The sequence below is a fragment of the Grammomys surdaster genome, unplaced genomic scaffold (assembly GCF_004785775.1).
Source record: "Grammomys surdaster isolate TR1022 unplaced genomic scaffold, NIH_TR_1.0 126531, whole genome shotgun sequence".
NCBI classification, from domain to species: domain Eukaryota; kingdom Metazoa; phylum Chordata; class Mammalia; order Rodentia; family Muridae; genus Grammomys; species Grammomys surdaster.
The window spans coordinates 16903696-16915261 of NW_021621323.1; the positions used below are offsets into that span (position 1 = coordinate 16903696).

Consider the following 11566-nt stretch of genomic DNA (forward strand, 5'->3'; position numbering starts at 1 on the left):
GGCTCAGTGCAGAACAGCAATAACGCCCAGCACACTGGCTCAGTGCAAGGGCTCCTCCTTTCATTTTACCCTTCATAAATGGAAAAAAAATTTTAAATCATTACAAGTAATTTCCAATTCTTCTACTCCCACATTCTCTCAAGTGGATTCTAAGACTCCAAGCCTTGGCATGATGGTGATGAAATTCGCCAGATTTAAATTCAAGTCTTCACTGATGAGAAGTGTCATCTCTGTCTCAAATTCAGAGTAAAGTAGAGACGGGTAGTCACTAAAGTAGCACTTGCCTTAAAAGTAGCACTTATATGATCCGCTGTAAAATGATGACTGCTTTTGTGTTAAACTTCAATTCTGAAGTTTCAGACTTCAGGAAAAAATCCGAAAATGACAGTGTGATTTTCTCTAATTGTTAACCTAAAGGAATTAGATAAGCACAGTTTTACCTGTTTTTTTTTTCCCCTCGTGGTCAGAATATGATGTGGACTTTGAGGAACAGGACCACAGAGAGAGAAACGTCTTATTTTCACCCTACTGCATCAGAGTGCTCACCGTGATCATTACCTGTCATTCATACTTCTTTTTTATTTTCACATGATGCTTATCACTCACATTTTTATTACCCAGAACAGGCAGAGTCTACTACTTTCCAACACCATTGATTTAGATATTCTCCTCTGTCCTGCTTATTGTCAACTTGACACAAACTAGGGCATCTAAACAGAGGGAACCTTGTTTGAGATAATGCCCCCATTGCTCTGGCCTGTCATCTTGGCTGTGGAATCATCTTCTTGTGAAAATCATTTTCTTGATTTTCCATGGATATGGGATGGTCCAGAACAGTGTAAGCAGTGCCACGCCTGGGCAGGTTAGCCCTGAGTTGTATAAGAAGGTAGGCTGAGTTAGCCAAGAGCAAGCCAATAAGCAGCACTCCTCCATGGTCTCTGCTTCAGTTCCTGCTTGCAGTTACTGCCTTAGCTTCCCTCAGTGATGAACTATGATGTGGAAGTGGAAGCCAAAGTCTCCCTCTCCAAGATGCATTTGATGATGATGTATCACAGCAAGAGAAAGCAGACTAGAATATCCTCCTTTCTTTACCCTGCACCTTCATGAAATCAAGTCATGAAACACAACCCAAGACAAAGTTGGTGCTGCAATTCAGGAGGGGATTAAAGTCCACCTTCTGGAGAAAATTACTTTTGCTGTTGTTTGTTTCCCTTTGGTGCTGGAGATTGTACACGGGCCTTGTGATTACCAAACACTCCATCACTAAGGTACATTTCCAGCCCCCTATCCCAAATGTTTTAAAATAAATAAATAGATAAATAAATAAACAAACAACCAAACACTGTTTTTGAAATAGGGTCTCATGTACCCTATATTGTCCATAAACTTAATAGTTAGCCAAACAAGACTCTAACCTGAAAGCCACTAGTGCTGGCGTTACAGGCACGTGCACCACGCCCACTGTATGCCTTGCTGGGGGCTGGTCCCAGGGGTCTGTGCTGTAAGCACTCACAAATGAAGTAACATCCCAAACGCTAAAACCAAATCTTTTTCAGTATCAGAAATAGGCACTGTGCACTTCAAAGCACTTTGTTTGCCATGACCCCAAGTGTTCACTGATGTCTTTCCGCCAGGCACTTCACCAGGAGAAAAATGCAACTACTACTATATGTCAAAACATCAAATCCACTTGTAGGGATCAAAGTGTTCATAGCAATACTTGACCAAAACACTGAAAGCAGAAAAACAACTTCCACAGATAACAGATGTGGGGGAGGGGAGGGCAACAAGGGAGAAAAAGAACCCGAATGGAAGGAGGAAGTGGCAAAAGGCAGGTTTTAAAAGTTCTGTTTCAGACAAAACAAAAGTTTAGTCAAAAGACAGGAACATACAAGGACATAAACTAGCACTATTTCATTCCAGCTACCTAGCCCACTAGCCAATGTCTGATTCATTAAATATTTTCAGTAAGACATGGTGTGCTCCCAAAACTTACGTTGAAGTTTTAACCCCTACTCTCTGAACATAGCAGTATTTGGAATGAGGTTAGTAGACCCTTATAAAACCTGAGGTGCAGACAGGCACAAAAGAAAAACCTAGAAAAGATGCAGGCTACCATCTACTGGCCAGAGAAGGAAGACTCTTAATCTCGGAGTTCCCAGCTCAAGACTAATACTGTTCCTTAGAACACCCTCAGAAGAGCATCTAGAATCTAAATGAAGTGTGTTTTAAGCCCTGTTATTCATAGTTCTTTCAATTCATTAGTGATATTTTAAGTAAAATGAGATGCGTGCCGAGCTTTACCAACACCCCTGGGTCCTTCAAATGCAAATGTTGTCTCCAGTAAATTGGTTCATTCCGACTCCAGCACCGTGATGCTCTAACTGCACCCTTCCAAGCCTGTAGCGATCTCGTGGGCAAACACAAGCCGTCTCCCTCACAGCTTTCTAACATTCTCCATGACGGCAACTGCCACCTCAATGCTCCCTCATTAAGGGCTTCCCCGGGACCCTCTATTCTGTCTCATAGCGGGCTGCACCCGGGAGCGAGACGTGCATTCCTCCTTCCGGAAAGGACGAGGGCCGGGAGGGTCTGGCTTCACAGACGCTCGCTCTGCCCAGTCTTCCTCTTCTCTGGGTTCGAGAAACCTTTCGGCGCGCCCTGTCAGGCAAAAATAAGTGAGATCAGATCAAAAGGGCAAGCTGAGGGGCGCAAACGGAAACATAACCTCGATGAGGGCAGAGCTCTCGGGGACAAAGAGCCGGCGCGATAGGAAGTGATGCGAGGGGAGGCTGCAACGGAGGGACATTAGACTTTGGGTCCAGGAAAAGAAGGCAGCCAAGAAGAGCAAATCTGCGAACTACCGTAGCAACGAGACTTCAGACAACGCGAGAATTGTGGTTTGCGCTCGGCTTTTCTCCGCCCACCGCCCAAGCCCGCCCATTCCTGTGACGCACCCATCGACGGGCCTCCTACACCAATCAAAGTGATTAGGCGCCGGCGAGATCCCGGAAAGGGAGCGCAAGCCCCGCCCCTCGCGCGCAGGCTCTTGGGAGAGCGTCACCCAGCCTATAAAAGCGTGCGCGCACTGTTCAGAAGTCTCTTTGACTGCGACCCGGCTGTCAGTAGGTAGTAGTGTTGTGGCAATTGTTTTGTGGGCCCTATTTGTGAGCGGCCAAGATGCGGAAGACACGAGGCCATTATGGTGCTGGCCGCAGGCCGTCAACTCTGCAAAAGTGCGATGAAGGCTAGTGCGTCGGCCACCATCATGTAAAACTAATACGGTGTTAGACGGCGCCACCATGCCTAGTTCGTCACCTCTGGCTCAGATGGTGAGTGACACCTTTGGGATTTAACTGGATCTTCGGGTTGTGAAACTCCATGTATCTTTGGGACCTGCCGCCTGTGGCAGTCTCCCTTCCTAGCCATGGAAGAGCATGTTCTTGTTATTGGCAAAGCTGTCACCATTTCATTGGTACCAGATTCTGACTTGAGCAAGTAACATTCATCCTAAGACTGTTGAATAGTATGCACGACGCTAAAAAGCTGGGCTTAGTTTCCTAAACTAGTGTTGAAATGTTCCTAGGTAACAGCTGAACTCGATGCTGTTGAAGACAGGAAGACGTGTTAAGGTAAGACTTACTTTCTGGATGTCTGCCACGGCTTGGGGTAGTGAGTTGGGCTTTACTTACTGTTGGCTGCAGTTTGCACTTGTACTGACGTTATGTAACATAAGTAAACTGGCCGTCGTAAAGTCACACTCAGTAATGGGGTTTTATTTTTCCTCTCTCCTGCAGGTACTGTAATAGGCTGAGATCTTCCGATCACCTTACAGGGGATCTATGCATCTAAATTTTGACAATGAGTATTTTTGTATCAAATAAAGGATTGTTTTTTGTGTAATAATACCGTGTCTCATTCCTGGAGGTTGTGTGAATGAATGGGAGTTTCGATACAGGAGACATTTGCACAGGAAATAGCTGGGTTAATAGCTCATGTTAGTTTGTGATTGAGTGCACAAGGAACCAACAGGTGGGTCCCCTTACAGAAAAGTATTGCTGTTCTCAAAGCTGCTCTGTAAGTGTGGGGGGGTCAACATCTCCAAAAACGGAGTATGTAACACCAATTACAGGGTGCATTGTGACAACAGGTGACAAAGGATTATTTGTAACCATATAAAGTCCTACTTTGGTGTCTGGAATTTGAGGTACTTGAGACAATACTCAAGTTCAAGGTTAATAGGCCTTATCTCAGGGAACCTTGGGAACCAAGGACATAATTTCTCAGCATAGAGATTCTTAAAACTTGGGGTCCAGATTGCCACCAGACATCTCACCTAAAAGGGTTGCTGTAAGATCGTTTCACAAGTTGTCAGTTGTATGGCCACTTGGTGCTTCATTTCATGATGTATTATGCTTGTGAAAGCTGGGTTTTTTAACTATAATACTGTTTCAAGTTAGTCTTGGAATCTGAGCACTTCCTGGAAGGTGCCAGTAGGTAGTGGTCTATCATGGTTGAAAAGGCGGATTCAACGCTTGACATCTGTCTAGAGTTCTGGGAAATGAGGATTTTGATAGCTAAAATGTCCCTTGTTTAATACTGATTAAGTAAATTGCTATGTCAGGTACCTTCAGCTTGCACATTTGTCCCTTACTAGCCTTGGATTTCATGTAACTTGCTATCGAGGTTAAGAAAAGTTTCAAACTTTGAGCTTTAGAAAATGTGTCAGTATTGGTATATACAGGTAAAATCAGGTTTTAAGTAGGTTAAATCATGGGTACCTAATCAAGGTTCCTCCAAATTTTATGAATATTTGCTGGAATTTCACTTTACATAGAAATTGTAAAAAGTCAGTATTACAGTGAAGTAAATACCTGTACCCCCAAACTGCTGGGTTTCAAAATCAAAGTAGGAGCTTCAGGCTTGAGATGTCATTCCTGGCCTGGTGCCAAGTATAGAGACTGACTGCTTTATCTGTTCCTTTACTGTTGGTTGAGCTTTCCATAAATTACAGATTGGTGACACTTTTTATCCAAGGTACAAAGGCGGGCACTCTAGTATAAACTCCAGGAGTGTCTTTGATTCCACATCCATACCCCCAGGAAGTCACTCCATATACAACCCAGGTCTCATCAGGCTTTTCACACATAAGTGGTCCTCCACTGTCTCCCTGGCAGCTGTCCACGCGGTTGTCTTCTTGGAGGTTTCCAGCACACAGCATTCTCCCAGTAAATAGTCCCTTGTAACGCTCTTTACAAAACCGCTTGGGTAACAAAGGCACGGCTGCTTGTTGTAGAGTCCTTGAGTAGGCACGACCTGCTCAGCCCCAAAGAAGACCCGACATTAGTCAATGGGGATTTCAGCTAATGATCACATTTAGCAGTTTAGTAATCTTAAAAATAGTACAGCATTGGAGGCATTTCAAAATGGCTGGTAATTATAAGTAGTAGCTAAGGTGGTAGCTGTGGAGCATAAGAAAGTATTTTATGAGAATGTTTCAGAATTAGAAGTGCATACATCTCGAGGGGAAGAAAAAGTGCATACAGCTTCACATACAAACAGACTTGAGGGACACCAAGTGGTATTCATACGATCTGCTTCTTGGTAGGTCATTATTTGTGGAAAAGCTTAAATGTACACCTGGCAGTTTAATTCCATCAGCTTTTGCTAAAATTTGGAATTAGAACCTACAGTGTAGAAAACCAGCAGTCCAGGATGTGAATCTAGGCTGTGTATGCATTTCACACTTGGCAGACTTCAAGCATCTAGACTTGAGCCCACCTAAGACAATGAAGCCATCCTTTAATACAGGTCATGTGACCCCCCCAACCAGAAAATTGTTGTTGCTATTTAATAACTAATTTTGCTACTGTTATGAATAATATGTTTTCTGGTGATCTGAGGTGATCACTGATGGAGAGCCACCAGTCTAAGGTCTTACCATTGCATATCCTAACATGAACAGATCTCTCGGAAGCTGTCACGTTTTCCTAGTTTGTTTGTTTTTATAATTACCTGTGTCTCCCCATCCTGTGATGTGACAGTTGGAGGCTGTTTTCTGTGGCCTCTCTCTCCATAGAGGTAAACAGGCTGGTAAAACATGGGTGCTTAGTCTGGCACATTGCTCCCCTGGTCCTTGTAATCTAACCAGGGCAATGTCATAGTCACTGCTGTCTGGCCGATAGTTCCTGTGAATCACAATCTGTTGAACCCCTATTTCTTGCTCAAACTCCTCCGGTACCAAAGTATGATAATCCCCAACTCGAACTGCATAGCTCCTCGAGTTGTTACCGTACCTGAAGGGAGAGAAAATCGATGATCAACAGCTTGGAATGTTAAACTATAACAAATCAACCTTGTTCCAAATCCTGACCTATTGCAAACTTAGCCATCTTACCATTTCTCTTCCCTCAAACTCACTGTCCCTTCTTGGAAACCCATTGTTCTCACATCTTACTTCAGTTTCACCCTAAGTCTAAATTACTATTTTCTGAGAAGTAGTAAATGTGGAAAATGAGTGGAAATTTTAGACAAAGCATCAGGATGGCAATCCCTTACCAAACAGGAGCACACAGTGTAGCACTTGTCCTGATTTGCCATGTTCATTTTCCTTCATGGAGTCATAAATATGGCTAACCCTCCCCTGTGTCCCTGCCTGAGCTAGTGCGACCCATCGGATCCCTAGAAAAAAGCCTCAGCTATTACCCACTGTGAGTCAAATGCAAGCAAAACTATGTCAGCATATGCTGACATATGTTTCACTATATGGTTTTTACTTAGATGTCACCTCCATGAAGCTTACTCTGACCCTCCTCATGTTTATTTTGCAACCCTCCTAGTCTCAGCACACTTAATCTATGGTGCATTCACCTTTATTGCACTCTTCATCGGTCATAAGCATTATTTGGTTTACTATTTAACTGTCTTGTGCAAGTAACAAATATTCCTGAGGTGGCCTAAGTCCCGAAGTGAGACTTCTGGGCCCAGAATACACTAGCCAACCTACCTGGTTACCTCTTCCTCAGAAGATTACAGCTGCTTGTAATCGACCCTGACCTCCACTTACAGCAGGAACCAGGGCTGTACATGCCCCTGGGTATGCAATAATACAAAGCCAAGCATTTAGTGGTAGTTTTAAGTTAGTTTAAATTTGTATTAACTTTTTGGTGTGCATATACATTTGCCACTTACTAAAGATGGAAAGCAAGTTTGCATACTGTTGGGATGGAGATGGATGCTCTTCTTTTTACTTAAAGAATAAAGTCTTAGCTGATCTCAGAACATCTTCAACACCTTTCAGAGTGGACTGGCGTTTTATTTTATTTTGTGTTATTTTAAGACAGGATCTCACTCTGTAGCTGAGGCTAGCAGGCAATTCACGATGTGTGCTCAGACTTGCACCGCCCTGCCCTTCTGCCTCCACCCACACAGAGTTGACATTCCAGGCATGCGTGCACCACACACAGTCACTGTCTTTCAAAACTTTTGGTCTTTTTGCCTGCCAAACACTAGCCCTGCTTTTTATCACCCATCCACATATTTCATGCTTTGGAACAATTTTTAATGCTAATTTATTTTGATGTTAAAAACCCTCCTCTTTTCCGAGAAGAGGAGGGTGGATGGAGTGAAGGGAAGGTGGGAGGGAAAAACTGGGAGGGGTAAGCTGCCATCCAGATGTAAAGTAAATAAATGATTAATTTTTAAAAAACTTCCCTTACTCACTTTTCCTTAAAAAACATGAAAGTCCCACTGTTCCCAAGACATCCACTTGAATGTGAGTTTAAAGCGTTTATATTTAATAATTTGCTAGTAGAAATCTCCTAGAGGCCAGAACTAACTACTGACTGCCTTATTAAAATGTACCATCATCCCCTCATCCCTCCTAACTCCTTATTACTCCTGTGTTAGGAGAGGTTTGAACCTTCTAATAGCGCTGACCTTTTTGTATAATTATACAGCCATCAACTACTGGCTGATAAATCCCTGAGGTTCCTGACTCCTCCCCATTTTCAAGTTAAATCATCTTTAAAGTTCAGGGAAGGTTTTTTTTTCCCCCTCTTATGCCAAGAGAGTATGCTTCTCAGATTTATTTCAAAACATAAAATTTATATTTTACAATAAATGTTATCTTTAAATTTTCTAAACTATTAAAAAATACAAAAAACAAAAACTACACACCAGGGCCAGTGTTGGTGGCACATAGGCAGAGTTTGAGGCCAGCCTGATCTACGTAGCTAGTTCCAAGAGAGCCAGGACTACATAGCTATCTCAAAAAAAAAAAAAAAAAAAAAAAAAAAAGAAGAAGAAAATCACACATCAAAATTAACCAGACTCAATGTTAATTATACATCTCAATAATTTGAATAACAATTCAAAAGCTGTGGACCTTCGTACTGGACTTACACTTTCAGTATCAAATGTATCTCTATATATTTATCATCAAAATAAAAACCCCAACAATTAGAATAAAAGAACAGCAGCTTTATATCCCATTTCATAACCTAGGCCGTCATGTCCCTGCAGCCCTCCCTCGTCCCCTAATGTCTAGCCTTTCCTCTCCTCCTTTATGCATATTATACTCACCCACATGTCTGTTTACATGCAGGGTTTTATTTTTTTCCTGAAATATGTGACCTTGCTTAATATTAAGTATTCTAAGACTGTTTTCCTGCACATTTTAATTTCATTTTCTATAGAGCTGAATAGTGTGTGTGTGTGTGTGTGTGTGTGTGTGTGTGTAGTGTGTCTGTATGAGTATGTGTGTGGTGTGTGTGTGTATGTGTGGTGTGTGTGGTGTGTGTGTGTATGTGTGGTGTGGATGGTGTGTGTATGTATGTGTGTGGTGTGTGCGTGTGTGTGTGTGCATGTGTATGAACATATATATATCAAGCTTTCATCATTCATCTGTTAATGAACAACAGATTGATTCCAGTTTTTTTTTCCCTATATTGAATAAAGCAGCAATAAACATGGGGGTAGAGATATCTCTATGAAGTTATCTGGCTATATCTAGGAGTAAGATAGTTGGGACATATGGTAGTTCTATCTTTAATTTTTTTTTTTGAGGAATCTCCAAACTGATTTCCACAATGGCCATATTAATTTACACCCCCACCAACAGTGAATGTGGGTTCCTTTATCGTTGCATCCTCTCTAGCATCTGTTGTCAGATTCGTTGATGATAACTATTATGACTGGAGTGAGCGTTATCTCAACATAGTCTTACATTTCGATGATGGCTAGTGTGGTTGTCTGAATGTGAATGGCCCCCATAGATTCAGGTGTTTGAAGGCTTGGTCCATAGGAACTGGCACTGTTAGGAGGTGTGGCCTTGCTGAAGTGGGTGTGTCCTTGTTACAAGAAGTGTGTCTCTTATTGGCCTGGGACTTTGCCAGCTAGCTGATTAGTCAGCTTCTGTATAATCTGTATCTCTCCATCCTGGGGATTACCAACATGCTTGTTATGGGTCCTGGGGACTTGAACTCAGGTCCTTATGCTTATGAAGCAAGCATTTTATCTTTTATTAGACTGAGCTATTTTCCCAGCCCAAACTCCAGATATTCTTAAAATTAACTATTATGCTTGAGATTTGAAAGACATCTAATAAAAATCTTGACTAGTTTTCTAATCAAGTGTTTGTCTACTACAGGCAGGGCTCCTAGTAGATGCTATTATATACTTCAGGGAGGAAGCCTTGCCCTGGTGTGTTTCTGGATGTCAAAAACATGGGTGACTCAGGGCTCCTCCTTGTCTTTCTGGCTTAGCTGAATTTGTGTTACATTGATAGATGGTGTATAAAAAAATGTTTCTAAAGCAAGCATTTTAAGTTTTGGCTAGCATATCATTGGGCTGTTTGTTGAAATTCTTTCAACTCCCCACAAATGAAAATTGGATGAAATTCCCATACAAGTTTGTATAAGAGAGGATCTGAGACCAGGCAGCTCAGGAAATCTCATAGCAAAAATCCACATTTCTCTGCTATCTTCTCATTAAAGTGAAGAACAACAACAAAATACTAGAATTAAAAAGTGAAGGGTGAGTTTAGGTTTTGGGGCCATGTGCTGAAAACATTTGTACTTATTCTCTACAGAACATCATCTCTTCAAGAAAGCAGTGTCTTATATCAGCCTGTCCATCGGCTAACACCGGAGTCTGCTTTTTCTATCCTGTCTGAATTAATCTCAGAAAGTCCTTTAATAAATCTACCCATGTAAATGCTTACAGATGCTATGGAGCCACCATGTGGTTGCTGGGAATTGAACTTTCAGCCTCTAGAACAGCAGCCAGTGCTCTTAACCACTGAGCCATCTCTCCAGCTCCTACAGATGCTATGGAAAAAGTCAACTTACTGAGACTTTGCACTGTGCCTGACATATATGAAATGTGTATGTAGGAAATGCCCTTTAGCATGATTAGTGCTATGGGTCCCAGAAAAGACCATGTTCTTCAGAACTCTATCATATAGAAAGTCATAGAAGAGCACATGTTAAGCATTTGATACACTGAATTTTAAACATACCTCTTATTACCTCTGAGGCTAGCCTTTCTAATTACAAGTATTTATAGGGCTCTCCTTTGGCAGAGCAGCAATCTCTGCCAATTTGTAGCTGCTGTGGTATTTCTAGGCAAAACATCAAAAGATAAAATCAGGTTAAATGATATTCTTGAGCATATTAAGTTTGGAGTAGACTTACAGAAATAAGAGGGTCCTTGTTTCACACGCATTCAATCTTCCAGAATTGTGTTGTTAACAGGAGGGGCAGTTAAGAGACTCAAAACTTTGTCTCTCAAGTGTATTCCTGTGCCATTGTAGACACAAGGTCATTTCATAGTACTTTGTAGAAATTATTTAGAATAAGAAATAGCAAAAGCAACTAATTTATACCATGAAGGACTGACTCAAATGAAATTTTTAAAAACTTAATTTACTTAATCACCCACTTTGAATTGCTGGTAGCACACCCACTTCCCAAAATGTCAATGTTTTAACATTAGAAAAAAAGGTGTGGAAGAGGGAGTGGGTATAGGGTACCTTTAATCCCAGCACGGGGCAGTCAGAAGCGGGCCGTAACTATGAGTTTGAAACCAACTGGTCTACATAGTGAGTTCCAGACATGACAACCAGCAACAACAGGGGAGAACAAGGTGAAAGAGGAGATAAAAAAAAAAAAAGCTTTAGATAGTGGCTCCTAAGCTGACAGCTCCCCTTGTCATACTGGTATATACATGCTTCTTGAACATGTCACAGTGAATGAGAGGCCCAGAGAGTTGGGTTTCTAGAATTCTACCAGCTCTTCAGTAAAGTACTCATACAAACCCATAAAGATGCTGTGTCTGAAATGAATAGACTGAGTAGTTAAAATAAAGATATTTGGTTTCATCTGAACTAGGCAAGCTCTTCTAGGCTGTTCTGATACAAAACAGTGATGACTTTGTAAAACATGCCATCTAGTCTCCTCATTCACACATGGCTGCTCTAAAGCTCTGGTCCATATCATCACTGCAAGAACAGGGCCAAATGTGTGTGCATGTCTACAGACACAGAGGCTCGGTGCTGGAAGAAAGG

At 41.9% G+C, this 11566-nt stretch overlaps 1 protein-coding gene, 1 long non-coding RNA gene and 1 other non-coding gene across 3 annotated transcripts in view; 2 read left to right on the top strand and 1 right to left on the bottom strand.

Moving 5' to 3' along the window:
* The first annotated feature begins 3117 nt into the window (after nucleotides 1-3117).
* Nucleotides 3118-3906, top strand: LOC114614875. The gene is made up of 3 exons (XR_003710391.1): nucleotides 3118-3332; nucleotides 3587-3632; nucleotides 3798-3906. It is a non-coding gene; the product is annotated as an uncharacterized LOC114614875 (long non-coding RNA).
* Nucleotides 3378-3507, top strand: LOC114614897. The gene has a single exon (XR_003710406.1). It is a non-coding gene; the product is annotated as a small nucleolar RNA SNORA24 (small nucleolar RNA).
* Nucleotides 3907-4705: 799 nt separating the features above from the next.
* Prss12 (serine protease 12) overlaps nucleotides 4706-11566 on the bottom strand; it is a 58801-nt gene continuing 51940 nt past the window's right edge. Inside the window, exons 10-11 of the mRNA XM_028760475.1 lie at nucleotides 6016-6296; nucleotides 4706-5316 (exon numbers count right to left, since the gene is read on the bottom strand). Coding sequence (XP_028616308.1) covers nucleotides 5009-5316; nucleotides 6016-6296 — 589 coding nt within the window. The 3' untranslated portion in view covers nucleotides 4706-5008. The remainder of the gene's footprint in view (nucleotides 5317-6015; nucleotides 6297-11566) is intronic.